General features: G+C 38.8%; 4 protein-coding genes across 5 annotated transcripts in view; 3 read left to right on the top strand and 1 right to left on the bottom strand.

Moving 5' to 3' along the window:
• The first annotated feature begins 188 nt into the window (after positions 1–188).
• On the top strand, positions 189–5243 carry LOC111577986 (crystallin J1A-like). Its single transcript, XM_023284536.3, has 10 exons — positions 189–348; positions 1047–1113; positions 1457–1633; positions 1862–1960; positions 2037–2129; positions 2207–2363; positions 3455–3570; positions 4400–4477; positions 4619–4758; positions 4852–5243. Exons 2-10 carry the CDS (start codon positions 1047–1049, stop codon positions 4948–4950), a joined length of 1026 nt encoding a protein of 341 aa, XP_023140304.2. The 5' UTR covers positions 189–348; the 3' UTR covers positions 4951–5243.
• A 1060-nt stretch (positions 5244–6303) lies between these two features.
• Positions 6304–14672, top strand: eif2b5 (eukaryotic translation initiation factor 2B, subunit 5 epsilon). Its single transcript, XM_023284548.3, has 16 exons — positions 6304–6499; positions 6724–6848; positions 6929–7114; positions 8413–8590; positions 8686–8766; positions 8845–8922; positions 9007–9319; positions 9442–9587; positions 11034–11175; positions 11270–11371; positions 11452–11553; positions 12570–12660; positions 13087–13210; positions 13356–13481; positions 13640–13750; positions 14414–14672. Exons 1-16 carry the CDS (start codon positions 6341–6343, stop codon positions 14474–14476), a joined length of 2127 nt encoding a protein of 708 aa, XP_023140316.2. The 5' UTR covers positions 6304–6340; the 3' UTR covers positions 14477–14672.
• A 49-nt stretch (positions 14673–14721) lies between these two features.
• On the bottom strand, positions 14722–18227 carry LOC111577993 (mitochondrial ubiquitin ligase activator of nfkb 1-A). The gene is made up of 5 exons (XM_023284549.3): positions 18141–18227; positions 17860–17984; positions 16552–16639; positions 16344–16464; positions 14722–16267 (listed from the first exon to the last, which is right to left on the bottom strand). The coding sequence occupies exons 2-5, from the start codon at positions 17974–17976 to the stop codon at positions 15775–15777; spliced, it is 819 nt and encodes a 272-aa protein (XP_023140317.1). The 5' UTR covers positions 17977–17984; positions 18141–18227; the 3' UTR covers positions 14722–15774.
• The window catches only part of LOC111577974 (vasoactive intestinal polypeptide receptor-like), a 39649-nt gene continuing 31658 nt past the window's right edge, over positions 16065–24055 (top strand). For both annotated transcript variants that reach the window (XM_035954744.2, XM_023284523.3), the window contains exons 1-2: positions 16065–16488; positions 17911–17963. The gene's annotated coding sequence lies outside the window, so the exon portion shown is untranslated. The remainder of the gene's footprint in view (positions 16489–17910; positions 17964–24055) is intronic.

The raw sequence follows: 24055 nt of genomic DNA on the forward strand, positions 1-24055 counted from the left end.
GGAATTTGTAAAGACATGATCATAATGAACATAAAAAACATAAGTTTTTATTTACTTTTAATAAAAATGTATGCAACATATATCCCATGTACTTCAAAAGTCCCTCAATAATATATTGACCCAACTAATAATAATAAACTTATTTCATCCCTCCATTCCGTTCAGAGGGGGGCGGGGTTATCTGGTGGCTCCTCTGAGGGCGGTGCTAAGCAGCTAACGCTTTCATAACACCACATAAAGTACATTTAGTTTTTATGGGTAAGTGAAATCGAAATTGTTTGGCCGAAGAGGAACCGAGGATTGCACCAAGCTATTGTACCTCCTGCGGTACATTAAACGGAGGCTAAGGTCGGACTTTTCAATGTCATTATATACTTGTACCTGCTAACTTGCTAGTTCATGTTAGCTAGCAGCCAGTGATGTTTAGATGTCTGAGCGAGATTTAGGAAGGCTGTGGTCGCTAAAACTAGTGAAAATACAAACAATACTGCATCGAAACCGACGCTGCTGTCTGTAGTTACTGCTCCAAGGCACTGGACACTGAGCTAATGTTTTATAGTAGTTCATAAGTTAATTTCTAGCTGCTCTCAGATGATACAGGACCGTTGGTGGATAACAGATACAGTCGAACTGCCCTCCTGGTAGTTGGACCACTTTATGTCACATCTCTGTCCTGACAGATGTAAAGAATCAGAGCAAAGTCATGCTAACCATACAGCCAGTAACCCTCAGTCATGTTTAATCATTACATAAGCTACTGAATAGTCGATTAATCATTTGCCATAAGTGTGATAAACAGACGCATGTCTCACAACAACACTCCCAAACTATAAATATTAACTTCACACTGATATAAAACAGAGGAAAGCAGAAATCATTTGCAGCCATATTGCAGGAGCTGGAACCAGGAAATGTGAAATAACATAACTGATAATTGTCATGTTTGTTGGTCATTGATCTAAAGATCTTTCACTTATCCTTTATGCTGTAATTTAAAAAAGATACAATATTTGATAAACTTCAGTAACACTTGTATATTTTTACAGATGGCTTCAGCTCTGGCCAACAGAGCAATGGGAGCCATTGTAGGATCAGCTGTAGCAGATGCAGCAGGTAATAATAATAACACTGTGTCATACTGTTGTGTTTTAGTGTATCTTATGCAGTAGATCTGAACATTTTATTTCCTTCTACTCACTTTTATTTATAGTACTCATAAGTACAATTTTCAGAGGGTTTTTGTTATTAGCCTAAGTTTTTTTCACTCTCATGCCCATGTTTTTTTTTAGCTCAGGTGACTTTTTTGTTATCAGTTGTCCTTTGAGGTTGAACCAGTGCTTTAAAGTTTTCTCTGCGTTTTGCTCATGTATACTTATCAGCACAGCTTGGCAATAAATACTGAGTAACATCTTCTTGTGATCAGAACATAAATTGTCTGTATACTCGACCTCTGCAGCGCAGCCCCTCCACTGGGTGTATGACCTCCAGAAGTTGCAGGGGATTTTGGATGAGAATCCAAACCCTGAATTTCGCCCTGAGTCCGCCAACCCTTTCTACCGGAGGCAGACGGGCCAGCAGAGCTGCTATGGAGATCAGGCGTATGTGCTGCTGGAGTCTCTGTCTGAATGTGGAGGTACGCTGTCATCTTCATCCTATTTATTGCCTTAGGGACACATTGAACTTTAATACCCGATAAATAAAATGTCATTTTAGAAAACCGTGTTGGGTTTAGGCTGGTCTTTGGTCAAGACAGACAGTGTTGATCAATACCTCGTTAACCACTTGCCTTACAAATGTGAAGGTGTCTGACTTTACTTGTTTAAGTTTGTCTGTGTCTCAGCTGTTTGGTCTTTCTCACCAGGTTTAAAAGTTGATGATCTATCGCAGCGTACGTTGAAATTCTTTGGACCAGGATCAGAGTACGACACACCTGTCAATGATCCATACAGAGATAGATCAGGTACGTCAGCTTCCCAATAGATGTGGATGAAGGTCTTTTATGTTTCTGATGGGTGTTGTAATTCCGTTTATATTAGGACCAAGACCTCAGCTTCCCATCGACGGACCGTGGAGACAAGGAAGTCTGAAGGGCTTCCTGAAGAATGTGGATGCGGGCAAGGAGGAGACAGGTAAAGCTGCTGTTCTTTTTCTCAGTTTGACATTATGAGGAGAAACAACTCTAAACAGTGTGTTGTGTTTGCTGCAGGCTGTGAGACCGACTGTCAGATTGATGGAATCGCTAAACTGGCCCCAATAGTGGCTTTTTATGCAGGACATCCTGACATGCTGGAAAAGGTTGAGCAGGCAACCCGTGTCACCCAGAACAATGATGAATGCGTGGCAGAGACTCTGGCGGCTGCAAGGTTAGTTCATCTGTTAGATACAGTAGCTGTCTTTAAACTAATATTCTAATTATTGCATCACTTATCAGAACATTACCTGCTCAATCTGAGATTTGAGACAACTGATAATAGAGTAATTTTCCTTCAAAGTAGTCAGTACTAATACTTCTCAAACCAGCACTAGATGCTGTGTAAAGTATTTACAGTAGAAAATTACATGACAAAAATAGATTATTTCAGCTGATCAAATACGCAAAAAAACACAATTTTGAAAATGAAACAAGGACTTTTGAAAGAGCGTATGTACTCATCATGTCTGCAATTTAAGGAACCACAAGGTTCTGCCCTCTGTGTTCCTGTTAACACTGTCTGCTATTGATAAAGACAAAAAAAATCTTAAAAAAATATACTAAATAAGTCGTAAATAAGAAAACTCTCAGAAGACTGTGAGAATTTAGCATTGCATGTAGTTAAGAGCTATTTGAAGCCATTTATCAATAACCAAATCGTGTTTTAAAGATACTGATAATGTTAGGCCATGCATATGAAGATTGCACATTATCCTACAAAACATAACAACAACTCAGTAAATAAACCTTAACAAATGATGTTGAAAGCAGCACCTTGCAGTTTAACATCCACATACATGTTGACTAATTGTCTGTAATTTTGAAATATGACAGCCAAGCAAAAGACTATTGAAATAACCTTCATTAAGTTTAAATCTATATCTGTTTCTTGCATTTAAACTGGAAATGTGAAGTTGCATGTACAGTTCCTAATGTTAGGGACCATTGCTGCACATCACAGACATAACATTAGCTCCCTCACGGACTGCAGTAAGTGATAAATGTGACACCCTACATCTGTGTTATCCCTGTTATCTGTGTCTGGATCAGGTGTCTGTTCATTGCTTTTTACAACCTGAGGATGTAAATTTTAAACTGGCAAACAAAAATGTCCAACCTTAAACTTCCAGCTTTGAAAGCAACGAAGTGTAAATCCTCACTTTCAAGCATCTAAATTTCACAATGTTTCGAGAAGGAAACAGTATACAGATGTGCGGCTGAAGTGTAATATATCATTCATTTAAAAGTGACTCATTTTCTCAGGTTTCTGGAGCATTTCATCCTGAATGGTCCGGATCCAAAAGTACTGGACGTGGTACTCAGTCAGCTCAGTGACCCGAACAGAAAGCAGCCTCAGGATCTGGACAAAGCAGTCATTGGTATGTGAGGCCTGCAGCATTGTTGCTTCTCTGTGTTAAAGTCATGGGACTGGGTCACGGGATTAAAAGCTTCCAAACTTTAATGTAGTGAACAGCTACAGTATTTGTAATGTGATCAGACTTTAACGTGACCTGTTACTGCATTCCTAACTATGCAGACGTTTATGTTTTATGGACATTTCAGTTCATTTACGGTTCTTCTCTAGTAGACTCGATTATTTTAATAGTGTTTTAGCAGAACTTCCCAAAAAGAGCAGCTCATCCAGAATGCTGCTGCTAGAGTTTTAAACAGGGCTAAGAGATCTGAACACATCACACCACTTCTAAAATCTCTACACTGGCTTCCAGTTAGTCACAGAATAAATTTTAAAACTCTACTGATCGTTTACAGAGTGGTTTAGACCCAGAATACATCTGTGATCTGTTCAGAGAATATAAACCCAGCAGGGCTCTCAGATCGAAAGACTCAGGTCAGCTAGTCCAGGCCAGAGTCCAGACTAAACATGGAGAAGCAGCATTTAGCTGTTATGCTGCAAACAAGTGGAACAAACAGCCAGTGGAGATTAAACTTTCACCAAATGTAGACACTTTTAAATCCAGGTTAAAAGCATTTCTTTTCTCATGCGTCTACGCATGAAATCTGCACGGTATCTTTTAACTATCTGCACCTCACTGTAATGTTCGTAATGTTTTATGTAAAGCACTTTGAATTGTCTTGGACATGAAAGGTGCTATACAAATGAACTTGCCTTGCCTTTTATGTTATTGTTAGCCTGTCCTGTTACATTTGACTCACTCTGGGTTCACCTTCTTTTCTGTCTCATTTCAGGCCACATTCATCAGGTGAAGGAGAATTTGTCCAAGACTCCCAAGGAGCTGATCCCCACTGTGTTTCCAAACACATGAGGTACCGTTATTAAGCTCTTTCACCAGTAGAGTGTGGCCCTAATAACGAAAGACTGCTAACAGAGAACTGAGCTGTGAATTATTCATCAGACCAGCTGAAATGCTTTAATGTCGTTCATATCTGGTGTTGATGTTGTTTCAGGTTTGCCAGGTGCGTTCCAAGCAGCGCTGCACGGAGTCCTGACAGCTAAGCAGTATGAGGCGGCTGTCAGAGACACCATGAGCCGCGGGGGATGCACCTGCAGCAGAGGATCCTTCATCGGAGCATGTCTCGGGGCTCAGGTGTGACCTTCTGCTCATCTAACATTATGTTCAGTATCATGATAGTGTTGTATGTCTGATGATTGAGCAAATGGGATATTTTTGTTCTCCTAGATTGGGCTTGAGGGAATCCCATCTTCCTGGACGTCCAAAACTCTGCGATACAACTCAGTGTTGGAGCACGCCCAGAAGATTACCAAACACCACCAATAGTTTTCCAGCACTGTAATGAGTTTTACAGTGTTGAACAACTGAGAACGTCCTGAAAAGCAGTTGGGCTTTTACAGAGCAGTGAATGAAGGTTCTTGTCAAAACGTTTGGATGGCAGGAACTGGATGTTTTTGTTTCTGTTAAAGTTAAACATGTTGGTTCAGGTGTTCTGTGTCTAAAGTCACTAAAAAAAGAGATCAAAATCCTGTTTTCTGCTACTTAGTTGAGCTTATAATGTCTGACCAGTTATTGTAAAGCTCATCATTATCAAATAAAACCAGTAATTTTGGAGCGACCTTTTGTCTTCAGAATATTATTTATATTCACAATACGTGGATCAATTTACTTTTCTGATTTAGAGCCAAACAAAGGATAGAAATGACAAATCAATAATAATATACACATTGGCAGGAACATCCATCTAAAACTACGAGTTGTATTTTGTCTCTAGAAATGTCAGGATGAGAGTAAAAATGGTTGGTCAATGAAACAAGAGAAGTTGCAAGTCTTTATGTCATGTGCTCCTATAATTCACACAAATGTGTCTTTAATTCACTTTACAATCAAAAGATGAGAAAAAAAGCTCTGATGGAAGCTGAGATTGCTCTTTTCACACCTCTAACTGACAGTAAAATAATATTACAGTTTCAATAGAACATTGTAGATATGCTGTTGGACTGAAACTCAAAACATTCTGCAATGTAAATTGTTGAATATGAAATTATTTTTGGTGCATTTTTCACTGCTAAAGAGTTTAAATTCCTCTTTGTTTACATTTTAGCCAAAGCTAGTAATGAAAACAGACATCTAATTTCTCTGTGTTTTTCTAGGAATTTTAAAATTTTAGCAACCTGAGAGGAGTTTATAAAAAATTATGAATATTTTATAGGCTACTTGCTACTTTAAATGTCAGCATCAGTTTTATTGCAGTGGGTTTTCACATTAGAATTTTGACATGGTGTTTTGGTGCATAATAGTAAACACTAACATGCAGATTAAAAAAAAAAGAAGTATCAAAGATTAGAGTATATTAAAATAAAACAAAACAAAGGATAAGTTAAGTATTTTTATACTACAGTTTTACTCATAGCAGACTAGAGAGGACTTCAGCAATCTGATCTTCATTTTGGAAAATACAATTTATAAACACTTGAATCAACTTAAAAAGTTAATGTGAAAAGTAATTTTACATATTTTATATGTGGTGTGTGTTCTGAAGGACCCACTGGTATACCTAAATGAGTATATTACTCTAAAAACGAAAAATATCATCAATCAACCATGTATACATTCACACTAACATGTTCTGTGCGAAAACGCGAACATAAAGATTGTTCTGCTGCAACCGCCGTAGTTGTTTCTGACGACACACTGGAGCACCTGGGAGTCAAACATGGCCGGTAAAGGAGGAAAACAGAGCCGTTCGGGCTCCGGCCTTTCGGGTAGAAAGGGAGCAAGCGACCAGGAGGAAGAGGAGCAGCCGCTGCAGGCCGTTTTAGTCGCAGACAGCTTCAACCGGAGGTTTTTCCCGGTGACCAAAGACCAACCGCGGGTAGGTAGCGAGCTAAGCTAACAGGGATGCTAACAGTCGCTAACTTGTGTCCACGCTGTAAACGGTGACAGAGCTGCACTGATGAACACTGTCAACACGTCTAAACAAGCTACATTTAAGCCTGTTGTTGTTGTGTTTGTACAGTTCTCGGGAGGCTCTTTCTCCCCAGTCTGTTCTGTCAAGTCACTCACTGCTAACGTGATCTGGTCTCTCCTTGATGACAGGCGCTGCTGCCGCTGGGTAACATCGCGATGATCGACTACACCCTGGAGTTCCTCACTTCCACCGGGGTCCAGGAGACGTTTGTCTTCTGCTGCTGGATGTCCAGTAAAATAAAGGCACACTTGTTGTGAGTTTCATGAGTTCTGTGTGTGTGGATCTTCTTCTGAGCTCAGTGACGGACTTTAATCCGAACATTGTGTCTTCTAGGAAATCGAAGTGGTGTCGACCCACTTCCCCAAACACAGTCCACATCATCACCTCAGAACTGTACCGCTCCCTCGGGGACGTGCTCAGGGATGTGGATGCAAAGTCCCTGGTGCGCTCTGACTTTGTGCTGGTTTACGGAGACGTGGTGTCCAATGTTGATGTCAGTGAGGCACTCCAAGAGCACAGGTAAGAGACCTTCTCATCTGCTTATAGAAACTTATCTAGAGGCTTTTTATGTAGTTAGATGAAGTGATCAGTGACATGCAGTCATGGAAATTTGGTAGTGCCATGTTGGGCTTGTTTTTTCTTGGTGTAATGCACGGCTGGAGATCTTCAGTTTTTTCACTACCTGTCTTTCATTCATGCAAATTTCCAGCAGTGCCAAGATGTCTGCATCTGTGGCTTCTCGTAATTCTTTTGTTTTAGGCGTTATGTGAGAGCTGAAAACTTCTGAGTTGTGCTACGGCTTGAATGTCAGCAGGAAACCATTCTAGACCTTTGCATGTGCAGTGCTGCTGATGACATGAAATGGCTTCTTACATACCCCAGGAATACAATTAAGCTGAAGCATGTTAAATAGGACATAAAGTATTATGTAATCAGCTGCATTTTTTGTTGTGTTCATTGTATTCTTCAGGAAATATACCTTTAGTTGTACCAGGCATTGAAGTGAACAAGAAATTGAAGAAAACAAGGGTGGTCTAATTATTTTTTTCCATGACTGTATGTGAAGTGTCAAGGATATTACAGTTATAATGTTGGTTGCAGATGTTACAGTTTTTTATGTTGAGGAGAATAATTAAAAGCTTTGGCCGAAAGGAAATGAAATTGTGTTATGACACAGCTCCTTTGGGGAAAGTTCAGTAACACAATGCACAACCAAATCATTTATTTTAAAGAATAGTTGGTCTTTTCAGACAATAAAATAAATCAACACAGATTACAGAAGGAGGCAGTGGATGCTACGTAAACAAAAGTAATGAATCTAAACAAATGGAGGACATCGAAATGAAAGTTTTAAAATAAGTTACCAAATCTCTATTCTGACAGAAAAAACGTGCTGCAATGCTTTACCTGTACTCACCAACCAAATAAAAAAGTTACAGGTGGGAGTAGCACCCCAAAACACTTACTTAAACTGCACATTTTACAAGAGTACAAAAATCCTTAACTTGGTCCAAGATATTTGTTGGTGTAAAAGTGGTAAAAGATTGTTGAAATTTAGATTGAAACACAGATGGATGGAATTTCCTTGTGTTATTGCAAGTTTTTTTTAATTAATTGTGACAGATCATCTGTCTTTGTTAATACTTTGAATGACAGGCGGACAAAAGCATTTTTCTTTGAATGTGTGGATGGAATTGCTTCTCAATTGTGAATCGCTTTTTTTTCTGTTTTCTGGAGTCATGTTCTACTATGAGTGGAATAAATGTTTATGAAATGAAAAGTCTGTGACTCTCAGTGCTGCATTTTGTGCACTTCAGGCATCGTCGAAAGATGGACAAGAACATCTCGGTGATGACGATGATCTTTAAGGAATCCTCACCGGGTCACAGGTCTCGCTGTGAGGAAGATGACGTCATAGTAGCCGTGGAAAGCAAGAGTCAGCAGATTTTACACTATCAGAAGACACAAGGGCTGAAGAAGCTACAGTTTCCTATGGTAACCTCTAGTTTCTCTGGTAGTTTGTCTTTTTTTTTTATGCACATTTTGGGTTTGACTGAGTGAAAACAGCGACCCTTGTTTGTATTTTCCAGAACATTTTCCACAGTGGAAGTGACGAGTTTGAAATCAGACACGACCTCTTGGACTGTCACATCAGCATCTGCTCCCCACAGGTCAGTTTAACACACACAGAAAAGATTTTGAACTCATTATTAATGGCAGCAGTAACATTTTTTGTTTCATTCTTTCAGGTTGCCGAGCTCTTCACTGACAACTTTGACTACCAAACTAGGAATGACTTTGTCAGAGGGATATTAGTCAATGAAGAGGTACTATGCAGTCACAGTTATTTCTTATGGAAATTTGAAGTTTGTTATGCTCCATTCAGGCCATAATTTATTGTCCTTGTTTAGATCCTGGGTAATCAGATCCACATGCATGTCACCAAGGATGGTTACGGCGTTCGAGTGTCCAACTTGCTCATGTATGATTCGGTGTCGTCGGACCTGGTGAGGCGATGGGTTTACCCCCTCACCCCTGAGGCCAACTTCACGGACCAGGAGGGACGCAGCTGCACGTACTCTCGCCACAATGTCTACCGGGGGTCTGGAGTCAGCCTCGGCCACGGCAGCCAGATGGAGGAGAACGTTCTCATCGGCCGTGACACCAGCATCGGCGCCAACTGCCGCATCTCCAACAGTGTCATCGGTAACAACTGCACCATAGGTGAGCTCACTGGACAGCACCGTGCTAGTGAAAAATCTTGCACTGTTTGTTTGTAAATGGAGGATTGAGGATTATTTGTTTTTAGAAGTGTAGTTAACGTTTTTTTTTTTTTATGGCAACAGGTGATAATGTAGTTCTGGACCACGCCTACATCTGGAATAACGTTCACATTGCCAGTAATGTGACCATCAACCAGTCCGTGGTCTGCGACAAGGCTGAGGTCAAAGAGGACGTGACTCTCAACAAACAGTGTGTCCTGGCATATAATGTAAGCTACGCGTGTATTATCATCTTCTATATTTAGATTGTAAATAACACAGAAAGAACTGTGATATATGTGTCAGCATGCTTGTAGAGTGACTTTCCTTGTTAAAGGTGTTCATAGCAGCTTTCACGGTCATAGACTTGAACTTATTTTGAGAGCTTTATTTTGCATTAGTGTTAGTTTGACAGCAAAATCAGTCATTTTTAATTTTCTGGGCAATATACACCACCCGGCCAAGAAAAAAATCGCACGCTCTAATATTTTGTTGGACTGCCTTTAGCTTTGAGTATGGCATTCATTCACTGTAGCATCATTTCAATAAGCTTCTGCAAAGTCACAGCATTTATTCCAATCCTTCAGGTTTTAATAATACGTTGGAGGGTTCTTCACCTGATTTTAGTCATTTCAGAAATCTCCTTAGTTGTTTTCTTTGCTTGATGCAGGCCAATAGTTTGACCCTTCTGAGACAGATTAACATCCTTTCCATGACCACAGGATATGTCTTTCAACATGGTTGTTTAAGAAATGAGAAGCTCCTCACTGCATCAGCTAGGGTTAAATAAGTTGTTGCAGCTGAAACATATTCATCACTGCAGTAATTATCCAATGGAAGGCTTGTACCTATTTGCTTGGCGTGGTGACTTCTTTTTTTGGCCAGGCAGTGTATTTGTGTGCTTCTCTGAAGGAAAAAAAATCTGTGGTCAAGAAACCAGGATAGCTTGTTCGCTTTCTTGCAAGGAATTAAGTTTTGCTACTACTGGTGTCTTGATATCCTGTATTAATGATAAAAAAGGACAGACTGATATCATGTTAGTAATATATTTTTAAAGTCTGTACCTCACTATGCTAAGCGCTTTGAGATGACATATGTTGCGATTTATAGATAAAATTGAATTTAATATACAAATGATTATAATATAATTAATACAGCACTAATAACGATCTGGATTACTCCTTAACATATAAATAACACGGTACACTTTTGTTTACTGCCTCTCTCTGTACCTCTGTACTCTCGTATTTTGAGTTTAATGTATTTGGCAGAGAAGAAATAAAGCAAATTAATAAATTATGAAGTCAGCAGACAGTTATAAGCTGGACTACTTCTTGTCTTTTATCATTGTGAGGTTATTTCAGTGAAATAATTACCAACTGTACTAAATGAATACAGTTTTGTAGCCATTATTCTGATTTTTTTATACAGATGGGACACTTGTGCCTTGTACATGTAGCATTTTACTTGATTTCATGTGTGAAATCCGTGACATAGATGAGTCAAAATTGTCCGTAAACACTCTTTAGTAGTAAGACACTGTGTGAATGTGGCCCCGATATTGCTCTTTGTAAATTTGACCTCAGCGGTGATCCTCTTGAACAGTGGCTTCAGATATAATGAGGTTAAAGTTGCAGCTTCTCCGGGTTTTAATTTGTCATTGGATGATTCTCCAGGTGGTGATTGGACCAAACATTTCTCTACCAGAAGGTACCGTGGTGTCTATGCACCACCCAGAGGAGGAGGAAGAAGACGATGATGAATTCCTCAGTGACGATGCCGAGGTCGGTCAGAGTAAAGATAAAACCAAACAGAAAGGTGCGTATTTTCTCTGTAAGTCACGTGCTGCTGTCAAACCGCTGCTTGTGTGTTACGGTCAGTTACTCTGATATTATTTTCTTCTGTCGTCCAGTTTTCAACCCTGCAGAGGTCGGTGCAGAGGGAAAAGGCTACATCTGGAAGGCCAGCAGTCTGGACGACACAGAGGATGAGGAGCTGTCTCAGTGTCTCTGGGGTACGACAACAGCTGGGTTCAGTTTATCATCAAGTTAGTAAAACGGTTTTAACTTTAACTGTTTTTGTTTCATGTTCCAGGTTTGGTGCTGAACCCAGATCCTGAGAGCGACAGTGAGGACAGTGAACCTGATGGTCCTGACGATCCAGTGATTCCCTCCCCTGAGATGGACGATGTCAAAGGTAAGAGAAAATGTTATTTTACTTTAGATTTTGATTGTGCAGTAAGACAGTACGACTAGGACTTTCAGTAGATTACTCATTTTAGTACTATTCGCACGGGATTAGTATTACTGCGGGACCAATGGTGATTTGTAATTATTGCGGAGGATGTCTGTGATCTTAATCCCGTGCGAATGCGCCATGTCTGTAATTTGTAAAAATTCCACTGCAAATTACCCACCTGCTATATTTCGCCAAACACTGACATCCTGTAATAATACTAGTCCGTTGCGAATCTGCATGTCAGTGATTGGGGGGTATTTTAGTTGTTTTTGTACCTGTTTCCCGGTTGAATTATGGAGGCTGTGGTGGAAATGGTTGACAGCATTTTAGGTGCAAATGCAGGAGTCGGTCTATACACAACAGGCAAGAAGAGGGAAATTTTGGAGGATATTGAGATGGATGACATGAGTAGCAGCATGCAATAAGAAACATTTTTCTAGGCAAAATACAGACTTCGCTTATCCTGTGTGAATGCACTGCAAGAAACACAGACATGGGGGGGTAATTCACAATTTGCCAGAGATCCCTAGGTAATACTAATCCCGTGAGAAAGGGCTTTTAGTGACAGTGCTCATCTCTTTGCTCCAAATGTCTCACAAAAATTCACACCATCATTACTTTGAGTTAACACTGAAGCTGTGTTCTTCAGATAGTTCCGCCCATGATGACTGTGATTGGTTTAAAAAAATACAAACAAGCCAGACTGTTTTTCCTCTTATAGCGGAATGATAGTGGTGCAGTCAGACTGTGTACTGCAGAATAGGGAGATCAGTCTTACATGCATGTGTAACTGTATTACTGCCCTCTACTGGCTAAAGAGACAAAGAACAGACAGGAAGTGATCTTTATGTGGGATTTTTACTTTAATAAATGAAGAAACTTCCCTGAGCTGACATCATTGCTAGTTTTTCCCAGTAATATTGATACAAACTGTTGGTTGATGTGAGACTTATTGCTTGATTCCTGTTGTGCAGTCTTCCACATGGAGGTACTCGGGACTCTGCAGAGAGGTTTGGAGGAGAACATCGGCTGTGACAACCTCGTACTCGAGATCAATTCTCTGAAGTAAGGAGGAACTTGCTCCCAGTTCTGTTGCTCCTCTTTGCAGTGATTGTTGTTAAAGTACTGCATGTGACAAATTGGCATTTTCCCATGACTTGTGTGGTTACTACAAAATGCACGACATGCTTTTGAACCTGAAAACATCCAATCAGTGCATTTTTTATGAGATATAAAACGAGATGCCCAACGAATTCAGCCACTTAAAGTCATTCACTATGTCAAGCTAAAGGGCAAAATACGATACAAGTTCAAAAACATACATTTCCACAGAGGACTTTTTATAATCTTGTGAACAAATGTGTCAGGCAGAAAACATCTGCAAACCAGTGGGCCTGAGATGGGATCACGTTAACATTTCCTCAAGCATCTTCACATTCTTTAGTGGGAAAAAAAAAGTAAGCTACAAATGTTTCACTGTTCTTTCTCCAGGTACGCCTACAATATCAGCCTGAAGGAGGTGATGCAGATTCTAACCAGAGTGGTGCTGGAGTACCCTTTCCAGCAGCAGGGCCCAAATCTCACCCCTTCACAATACGTCGCTCTGCTCCTGCCGGTGAATAACGTAGCATAGCATTCGTAGCATAGATTCTTTTTATCCTTACAGCCCATTTCTGGTACTGTAGATTTGACAAAGACACGGCAGAGAAAACAAATATACTAATATTTAGTTTTCTCATGCTTCTTTGTTCTGATCTCAGTTATTGAAGAAATGGGCTCCGGTGTTTAAGAACTATGTGAAGAGAGCTCAGGACCATCTAGACTGTCTGTCTGCCTTTGAGGAACACTTTCTGGAGCAGGAGAACCACTGGGCTGCAATGGTGAAGGTCAGGATCAGTCAACTGCCACATACACTCAGCAGTCTGGTAAAACGTATACATCTGAAATGAACTGAGATGATCTTGAAGTTTAGTGTAATCTTTCCAGAGCTGGATTTAGCCTGGATGGTTGTTGCAGGTGATAAAGCTGCATTGTTTGTATCCAGGTCCTGATGAACATGTACCAGCTGGAGATCCTGGAGGAGGAAATGATCCTGCGATGGTTCTCTCAGGGAGCCACCACAGACAAAAGCAGGCAGCTTCGTAAGAACCAGGGGGTAGGTACTGAATGAGCAGCAGCACACAGGACACGAGGCTTTATCACAAATAGGTAATGAAGATTTGAAGTTTAAAATGATCCAGCAGATCCCAACTTCACATTGCTCACAAGAACAGGCACAGTTCAGTGGGTTAGTTTACAGCAACTTTCAAACATTTCAGCAATTCTAGGATGAGAAGGATTCTAGGTTGAGAAGGATCCGGTCGTATGTGGTGCTACTCTCTGCAGTAGACATTATGTCATGGGGAGGATAGATAAGTGTCATCTTTGTGCTGTAATGGACTGAAAGGAAGCATGTCATTAACCCATGTTCCCCTTTTAGTTTAAAATACAACAATTTAAGATGAGATAAGCTAGCAAAAATGTAGAAAACAACCGTTAAAAAAATACAAATTAACAAGAAACACACTTGTTGATACTGTACGGATTCTTCCATATATAGAAATTCCAATGTTGCACTGATTCCGCTGGATTACATGTATTTATATTTAGGAAAATAATGATATTGCTCACATTCTTTCATGAGTTCTGATATATAAAATAGTAATATTGCACAGATTCTTCCTGATTTTAAAAAATGGATCTGCACCTCCAGCACCAAGCTGATCAATAATGCAGAGTTTCTGACAGCGTTGTTTGTTTCTCTGTTTTTATCCAACAGCTTCAGAAGTTCATCCAGTGGTTGGAAGAAGCTGAGGAGTCTTCAGAGGAGGACGGAGAATAAATACTACTCAGCTCAAGCATGGACAAAGTCAACTTTTAAGCTGTTGTGCGACTAAAGGAGCCGCTTTCTGCCTCCACTAACCATCAGGATCTGCTCTGTACAGCGGAAACTGACAGATTTTTATCACAGTCACGTCAAGGCTGAGTGCTGTGAACATCTAAATAAAGAAGAGACCCTCGCTCTGCTTGGACTGAAACATCTGTATCAGGGTTATTTTTTTTTGTCCACAACACAAAATGCATCACTCAAAATGAAACTGCTGCTTTTATTAATTATGAAGTTGCAAGACTAAAACCACCACCTTAAAAAATGATTGTGTACAGTTTTTTTCAGATACATACTGAACACTGATTGTGCGTAAGTAAAAATTTGACTTCTAAATACACTCCTAAATGCAGTCTTAATCACAGTGAAGCTGGAGTTCAAGTTTAAATGGGAATACTTACAGAAATGGAACAATTCTGTAAGTTCCTTGATCAGACTCACAGTAAAAGTCTAATAAAAGGACAGTAAAAGCAAAGATCAGAACAAAAGCTTGGCTGGAGGTGTGACACTACACCATGCCCCAAACTTCTCAATTAATTTCAGAAAATGTACAACATTACAAAAATAACATGTTCCCTTGATCACAGTTGTTTCAACTCACACCACAGACTTCTCAACATTTGAGGCTCAGGGATGGAAGAAGAAATGATGTAGTGACAACATAGAAGCTACATGATCTGATTTGTATGATTTTAGATGTTACAGCAATGTGGATTTAAATTTAATTCAAGCCTCTCTAAGCAGACTGTCTGCAAACTGTCTTATCTTTGTCAAACTAAACTGAACAGTAGCAATTGCAGATATTTAAGAAGGTGCATCAAGTAAAGCAACCCAGAGGGACAAAATACACTGAAATATTACACAAAACAGTATTATAGAAAGCAGCTATGTAGGAAATATGTAAGTGGTTTAGTTTCTGAGTCGGCTTTCTAAACCGTCAGTGTTTCGCTGCTTCCTTGTTTGCTCATGTGTTTACTTATTTGTTCATTTGTTGTCTCTTTTTTTTTTTTTTTTTTTTTTTAAATCAGTGTTTTCAGAAAAGTTGCTTTCTGCTTTGTAAATTTATGTCTTCAGTTTCTCTGATGTCCAAAAAAGGCTTAGATACACTTTGGCAAGATGCTGCTTGTGAGAGCAAATGAATCATGTTGGCATTAAGACTGTGTTCTAGAATCTCCTGAGGCTGTGTTTGGTCACCGAAAGGCAGCGATGCAGCTTTTTCAGCTGACAAACCTGCAGGCTCCTCCTCTGTTGGTCTACTTGGATCTGTCGTCTCGTCTCCCCACTAAGTCGTAAATGACACCAGCGAGAACAGCGGCTCCCGTGAGGCCTGTAACAGCAGTCAGCGTCTTCCACATGCTGGCTGTTGCCTCGTGTCTTTCCATGAAGCTGCGGTGGTTTCCGGGCACCAGGACGAAGGATCGGCCGTCTTGTGGGGCCTGAAGCCTCATCACCTCGCCTCCCTCCAGCACCACCTCCCCAAACCCGGTCAGGGTGCTTCCTACTCGCAGCAGCTCCTCGCTCTCCTCCATCGCCACCGGTTTCTCCCCGCTCAGGCCCTGCAGCACCACGTTCACCATATCTTTCTCAGCCTGTCGCACTTTGTGGTAAACCCTCTCCAGGTAGGACCCAGAGGCCTCCAGAGGGTTCTGCACCTTCACGTAGAAGTCGGTGATGTAGGCTCCAGGGCTGATCAGACTGAAGGGCACAGAGTTGCTGGTCTCTTTTCTGTTCATTGTCCGCGAGTTCCTGCAAGAAGAACGGTTATTAATTGACTAGTTGATTCATAATTAGCCATTTTTTGTGCTTATTTACTTGCATGTACCATGTCCTGGTGAGAGAGTTCCAGTATTTCCAGTGTTCTTCCACTGCAATCTTCTGAACCACACCAAAGGATCGTGGGACAAACTTGCTGGCCAAAGGCTCCCCGTCCGCCTGGACCAGACCTAGGAACAGACGTGACGCAAACGGTAAGTCTTCTTAAATCAATCGACTTTATTTAATTTAAAGGTTAAGTTTCTACACGTCTGTACCTTCAACAGCAACATACTGGAGCCGCCTGTGGGGAGTTGCTTTCAGTACTTTGACCAAATGCTGATCTGGTTTGAAAATGGGTATTTCCTAAACGGAAAAAAAAAATGTTTAAATGAGTAAAATCATTCAACCTTTATTGGAACTCTGAATACATTGAGGTATGAAATCTGCTATGTAACTGGGTAAGATAATGAAAGATGGAGACACACAAATAAGAAATGTGCATAACAATAACATAAAAAATATTAAAACTCTGTTTAAAAAAAAAAAAAGACATTGAGAACAGTATTTTAAATTTGTCAGTAAAAACACAAAATTACTCACAAATTGTGGAAACATTAATGGAAACTGTCCAAAAATATTTGAAATGTTTTTTGAAAAAAAAAAAAAAAAAAAGTTAAAAATGGCATAAAAGTTGTTCAGAATGCCTCAAATTTGTCCAAAAAGCCTTGGAATCAAACTGATCTGGTTGCAGTTCTTCATTAAAAATGATTCAAATGACATGAAAATTGTCCCAAATGACTCAAAAAGTGTTCAAAAAGTCTTAAAATCTGTCTGGATTTTTAGTGTTTTGGTTTTTAATGCTGCAGATGAAAAAAAAACATCAGAGGAAAGTTTACAGAAACAAATTAATGGTTCGTCGCACTGCAGGATTAATTAAAAACAAAAACTAAACATCTGATCGATTACTGAACAAATGAATCTGGTAAAAAAAAAGAATTGATCTGAGGATAAAAAGTGAGCCGAGCTTTAGATTGTTCTGCATGTTGTTACATGTTCCATTGAGTAAAACTGGATTGTACAAGTTTACAGTCTCCAGCTGCTTTCATCTTGATGATTAGTCATAATAACGTGCAAATACACTGAACTTTGTCTGTGCTTAGAGCAAAAGTCTGTCTTTGTGAAACTTAAACATTTATTTTTTCCCCCTTAAAAAGTTTGCAATTTAGCTACAAAACTTAGGATGCTAATAGGCAGTACTATAGTACTATAGCAGTACTATATATGTGTGTGTGTGTGTGTTTGTCTTTGTTGTAGTGTATGATATATATATATATATATATATATATATATATATATATAAAATTAATGGACGAGGTTTATATGTAAGGTAAAGATATCATCTCTCTTCCAGTTATTCTATAATGAGTTCAAGTCACCGAGAAGGTAAAATAATGAAGAGACATGAGCGTCATTTTAAAATCTGACTTGATAAAATCAGTTTTACTTGTACTGTAATGCTGTCATTTGAATGTGTTTGCTAAATGATCCAAAAACTACACTTTTTATAGCAGTGAAGTACTTGCCTTTAGCTTGTCTAACTCTTTCTTCTTCTCCTGGTATAAACGATAAAACAGGCCGGAGAAAGCAAAGCTGGAACCGACACCGATCAGAACCAGAGGATTTACAGGTAGGTCACTCATTTCTGTGTCTGTACAGAGAAACCGAACATAAAATACTGTAAAGAAAACAAAGTGAACGACACCACAGCTGCTGTCGGTGAGGAAGTCAGACATGTTTCTGTATTACTGTCTCAATAAACTGTCTCGTAATTACATTAAAGACATACAAGATAAACTACACCTACCAGTTCAAAGGAAAACTCTCAAACATGCCTGGTTCAGTCACAAAAATCGAAAACAAAAGCTTCAATCGCGTTCACTTCCTGTTTACCATGTTACGTCACCTGTCATCTACCAATCAACCAATAGGCTGTAAGCAGCGGCGGTTGCGTTTACACCTTTTGACCAGCAGGTGGCAGCAGAGCCACCTGCAGAGTTTATTAGAAACACAGTGACTTTAATCCAGGGGTGTCAAATTCATTTTAGTTCAGAGGCCACATTCAGCACAATTTGATCTCACGTGGGCTGGATCTATAAAATCATAACATAATAATCTATAAATAACCACAACTCCAAATCTTTCCTTTGTTTTAGTGCAGGAAAGTACATTCTGAAAATGTTCACATTTAATGAATTATCTTTTTTACAAAACATCATGAACAACCTGAAATTTCTTAAGAAAAATAAGTTAAATTTCAACAATATTATCTGTCTCTTTATCACTTACACACTGCAACTTACAGATCACAGAGGGTCTGCAAAGACACAAAACATCTAGTCACAGCTATCCGGAACTGAATGATATAGTATTTTACTTTATGATCAAAACGACAAAAGTCAGAAAAAAAAGACAAAATATAACAAAAACAAGACAAGTATAAAAAAATTTGATGGAAAATGACAAAACAAAATGACAACAAACGAGACAAATGACATGAAACAAACAAAAAATGACAAGAAATTTGATAAAAAGTTACAAAGCGACAAAAAATGGACAAACTACAAAAAAATTACACAAATGACAAGACCAAAAATGACAAAAGTGAGAAACAAAATGACAAAAAAGTAGACAAACAGCACAAGCGTGACAAAAAACGCAAAACGATACACAAAACAACAAATAAAGCAAAACACAAAATGACAAAAAATGAGACAAAAAACACAAGTGAGACAGAAAGGAAACACAAAACAACAAAAACGAGACAAAATGACAAAAACATTAGACAAACGACAAAAGCAGACAAAAAAACCAACAAAAACAAGACAAAATATTGCAAAAATGAGACACAAAATGACAAAAGAACAATAGGGAGTGTAGTATTTTACTTTATGATGCCAAAATCATGATTGTTTATGTTCACAAAGACATTTTTATATAACCAAGCTACAGACTGCTTTTCTCCCCACTGTTATTTCCTTTTTTTTTTTTAATGTGACACTTTTATGTATGCTATAATTTTTGGTTGAAACTGATCTTTTCTTTAAATATTTTATGCTGTTTTCTGTCTTTTTAAACATTTTAATGTTCTATGTAAAGTGCTATGGGGAATTCCTTCTCAAACTGTCGGTTATATTTTAGATTTTTGGACCCCACTGGAGAAACAGAGTCAACTGGTAATATTATATTTATTGAACACATGTGCTGAGTGTGAGAGATGCTTGAGGGTAAACTCTAGATTGTATATTTAAGTTTCTGCTGAGTACAGCTTGTGCAAGTTTATTCCCCATGGAACACAATGCAGAGAATCCATACTGATCCTATTAAGAAGTTTCCACAATGATCCTGAGAATAACTTACCACTAAGGTCTTGTTCACGTTAGTACATTGGATTATTGTCAAATGTACGTCAAGGCATGTAAATTTCCCACTAAAAAAATCCCACTGTCCCAACAGATCTGTATGTATAGTTTGGTTTTGGTGTTTGGTTTTATCATACTGATGTCACCGTTGTGACCCAAAACTACTTGAAAAATCTGAGTTCATGCCTCCAAAGTGGGGTCCAAAATGAAAAACAAAAAATTCATCTAAAAACAACTTTAATGCTCCAGAACTGTGTCCTGTTTTTAGGCTATCAACCAATATTAGTGTTTCAGTTGTCCAACCTATTCAGTGAATTATAGAAGTTAAACCAGAATAAGTTACTTTTCATTTTTGTGATGAAGTATTTCATATTAAAGTGTATTCTATATGTTTTGTAATATTGTGACGTGCAACTACATATAATTCAGAAAATATCACTAGTCGATGTCTGCAATGTTATTTTTTTTGTTAATGTGCGCTCAAAGATTGGAAATTTCATTCATCCTTCAAATTTTTTTCATATTTCAACTCACCTATAATCAGAGACTAATTGATTAATTTGTCCAATAATTCAGATTAAATGACACATAGCAACAAATATCAGGCACAAATGACACAAACAAGACACAAAGTAACACAAACAAGACACAAAATGACAAGAACAAACAAGACGGTAGATGACAAAAACGAGACACTACATTACTCAAAATAACCAATACGAGACGCAAAACGGCACAAATGAAACACAACACAAAACAACAAATGAGGCACTAAACTATTCTATTATTATTATATTTATTGCAATTCTTTTTTGTGTCATGATTATTCTTGTTGGTGTTGGAATATGGTTCCCCTGTTTTTTGTTCTGTGAATGTTCCTTTAAAAAATGTTATAAATAACTCGCTATGACCTCAATAATAAACATAAACAACTAGAATTATTAACTTTCTTACAGCAACAACTGTAAAAGCAGAAGATTCTTAAAAGCAGAATTTATTGCAGCGCTTTTGTGTTGGATTGCTTAGATTTTACAAGTGTTCATCATAAAGCAGTCACACCGTCATGTGCTTTTAGTTTTCAAATTTCACTCCAACATAATTCTTTTTGAGAGCATCGATAAATGGTAACAATCCGAGAAAGAAAGATTATTTACCATATTTCACCACCTGTCAATGCTTTTATATGTTCACCTTTTCTCCTTCCCCCACCTGAAATAATATTTAAAGAAAAGCTTAGAAAGTTTATAATAGTAACACATACACTGACTCCGTTCAGATGAAGGATAATGAGTCCGTTGTTGAGTAAAAATAACAACAGAAGACCTTTTAAACAGTCACGTCAGGTGTATTTGTATAACCAAATTTTACTGTTTTTACAGTACGTCAATAGGATTTACAGTCTGACAGCATGTACAGTGGTAAGAGTAAAACAGGAAGTTGGAAAGGTTTAATTTGCACAGGAAATAAGAATTCTTTAAAAGGTTCTTCTTGTGGAAAAGTGCATATTTGTACATCTGAAAATGCTTCAGATGACAGAACGGTTAAATATCCCATTGTAACTGAACTGTTCACAACTCGTGGCCGTGCATCCCACAGATGTCGTGTTTTACTTTGTATGAACTCAGATTACTGTTAAATAACTCATGTTTGACTTCTGCTTCAGGCCAGAGCCAAAGACAACAGAGGACAACAGTCACTTCTCAGCAGCACAGTGTTTACTTGTTGCCATGGTGACGCTGATAGAGGCTGCCAATCTTAATGATGCAGTCGTGACGCTCATGATTTGCAGGTTGAATCAGAGACTTTAACATGATGCTAGTGTTTAGTACAGGATTCATGAGTCTATGTAGCTGTAATGTCGTCATTCAGTATTTTACATAAGATGAAGAAAACCACTAAAAAGACAAAATAGTTTTGTGCATAGCAGAAATATAGTAGTTTTGGTTCTTTTGTGTAATTTTGCGTCTCATTTGTGTCATCTACTGTCCTGTTTGTGTCATTTTGTGCCTCGTTTTTGTCATTTTGTGTCTTGTTAGTGTCATGTTGTGCCTGATATTTGTTGCTATGTGCCATTTAATGTCTCGTTTCTGTTGTTGTATGTTGTTTTGTGTCTCGTATTGGTTATTTTGTGTAATGTAGTGTCTCGTTTTTGTAGTTTTGTGCCTCATTTGTCTTGTTTTGTGTCTCGCTTACATCATGTTATGTCTCATTTTTGTCGTTTTGTGTCTTGTTTATGTCATTTACTGCCTGTCTTTGTCACTGTGGTCTGTTTGTGCTGTTTTGTGTCTCATTTGTGCTGTTTTCTGTTGTGTTTATGTCCTTTTGTGTCATTTTGTGTCTGATTTTCTGTTATTTTCTGTCATTTAGTGTCTCATTTTTTGTCGTTTTGTGTCTTGTATTGGTTCTTTTGTGTAATTTTGTGTCTCTGTGTCTCATATTGGATATTTTGTGTAATGTGTCTCGCTTTTGTAGTTTTGTGTCTCGTTTGTGCCATCTACCGTCTTGTTTGTGTCATTTTGTGCCTCGTTTGTGTCATTTTGTGTGTTGTTTTTGTTATTTTGTCTTGTTTGTGTCATTTATGTCTGATATTTGTTGCTATGTGTCATTTAATGTCTCATTTCTGTTGTTGTATGTTGTTTTGTGTCTTGTATTGGTTATTTTGTGTTGTTTTGTGTCTTGCTTACATCATTTTATGTCTCATTTTTGTCGTTTTGTGTCTCGTTTGTCATTTACTGTCTGTCTTTGTCACTGTGTGGTCTGTTTGTGTTATTTTGTGTAATCTTGTGTTTCATTTGTGTTGTTCTGTGTCCAATTTTTGTTCATTTTACATCATCATTTTTTACATCACTTTACCGTTAACAGCCTTCTTGTTTTTAACCGTATTTTAGGACTGTTTCAGGACTTGACTGCATTTTTACATTCATTTTGAGTTCATTATCTCATGAGCGCTCAGATTCATGCTGAGCTGCTTGCAGAGGTTCAGATCACTTCAGTGCATTCACCTCTGCAGCAGTAAATCCTCTGATTGTGTTTCTCTTGCGCTGATGAGCGTTGACCTACGTAACGCACTCGTGCATCATAAAGGAAAGCGTCACAGACTCTGCCAGCTTCCTTTTTTTACTGAATAGCACACTCTGCTCTCTCGGCAAACAGTATCTGGCTGTGAATACACACCTGTCTGAAACCAGAGGCCGTATTTTCTCATGTCATCTCTGCTATTTTCGCTCCTTTTGAAAAGAGTTGCTGAAACTAAAAATGTACCTGCGCTGCCGGAAGCTATTATTGTGAAGCGTTTTCTCTGCAAGTCACTTCAGTTCTACTAAAAATTGCAGCAAACCTTGAGGGGCACCTCTGTCCTCGCGGCTTTGATGCTGTTTTTTCAACAGCTAAGGACAGGAGATGACATACCACGAAAGAACGTCTTCATTTAGAGCCTCTTTTGTCCCTTTATTACACTTATTGCTCCTCTTCATACAGCTGTTACTTCATTTCTTTTCAGCCTGTCTGTCCTTGACTGCTCACTGAAAGCATAAATGGCATTCATTTCAAACTAGTGACGTCAGCTGTCTTATTGTTGAAATATGAAACATCCAGTATGCAACTTTCCTGCAGCATCTTGGAGCCTGCATGGAACAAACCCCTGTGATGGCAACATGGCCTCAGATCTTTGACCAGACCACCTGACAGCTGCACAACTGTGGCTTCACAAAAGGACCGAGTGTTAAATCAGGACAAAATAAAAAGTCTTGCATAATCTTCTATTTGGCTTATGATCAGTTGTTATTTTACCAGCAAATATAAATGTCCCAGAATCCTCCCTTCTTACTTTCACAGCTCTTTAATCCTTCAATATTTGTTTTAAAGTTGCACACACCCCTTGGCTTCTCCTCTCACTGGTGAGTGAGAGCAGATAGAAGACACACTGCATCAGCTACAGTTGTTTATACTCAATTATTTCCCTGCTATTAAAAATAATTTTAAAAACCCCATCACTGGTAAATTTAGAGCTTCGTCTTGAGACTCAGTTCCTTCTTTACCATGACGGTTTGGTGCAACGCCCACATTACTGCTGACGTCGCACCAATCCACCTGTCCATCTCTCACTCATTTTCTCATCACTCGTGAACAAGATCCAGAGATACTCGAACTCCTTCGCTTGGAGAAGCATCTCCCCCTAACCCGGAGGAAGCAATCGACCGGGTTCCAGCAGAGAACCAAGGCATCAGACTTAGAGGTGCTGATCCACATCCCAGCTGCTTCACACTCAGCTGTAAACCGCTCTGCTGCTGCTGAAGGTCACGGTCTGAGGAAACCAACAGAACCACAACATCTGCAAAAAGCAGAGATGCGATCCTGAGAT

Source organism: Amphiprion ocellaris, chromosome 10, assembly GCF_022539595.1.
Source record: "Amphiprion ocellaris isolate individual 3 ecotype Okinawa chromosome 10, ASM2253959v1, whole genome shotgun sequence".
Classification (NCBI taxonomy): Eukaryota; Metazoa; Chordata; class Actinopteri; family Pomacentridae; genus Amphiprion; species Amphiprion ocellaris.

What these genes read in the sequence shown, in the direction of transcription:
- LOC111577993 (XM_023284549.3), bottom strand. Translation starts at nt 17,976, where the DNA reads ATGAGTGACCTACCTGTAAATCCTCTGGTTCTGATCGGTGTCGGTTCC. An exon ending in AAGAGTTAGACAAGCTAAAG is followed by an intron (nt 16,640 to 17,859) that starts GCAAGTACTTCA and finishes TTTTCCGTTTAG; the next exon opens with GAAATACCCATTTTCAAACC. An exon ending in AACTCTCTCACCAGGACATG is followed by an intron (nt 16,268 to 16,343) that starts GTACATGCAAGT and finishes TTCTTCTTGCAG; the next exon opens with GAACTCGCGGACAATGAACA.
- eif2b5 (XM_023284548.3), top strand. Translation starts at nt 6,341, where the DNA reads ATGGCCGGTAAAGGAGGAAAACAGAGCCGTTCGGGCTCCGGCCTTTCG. An exon ending in TCAGCATCTGCTCCCCACAG is followed by an intron (nt 8,767 to 8,844) that starts GTCAGTTTAACA and finishes TCATTCTTTCAG; the next exon opens with GTTGCCGAGCTCTTCACTGA. An exon ending in ACGTCGCTCTGCTCCTGCCG is followed by an intron (nt 13,211 to 13,355) that starts GTGAATAACGTA and finishes TTCTGATCTCAG; the next exon opens with TTATTGAAGAAATGGGCTCC.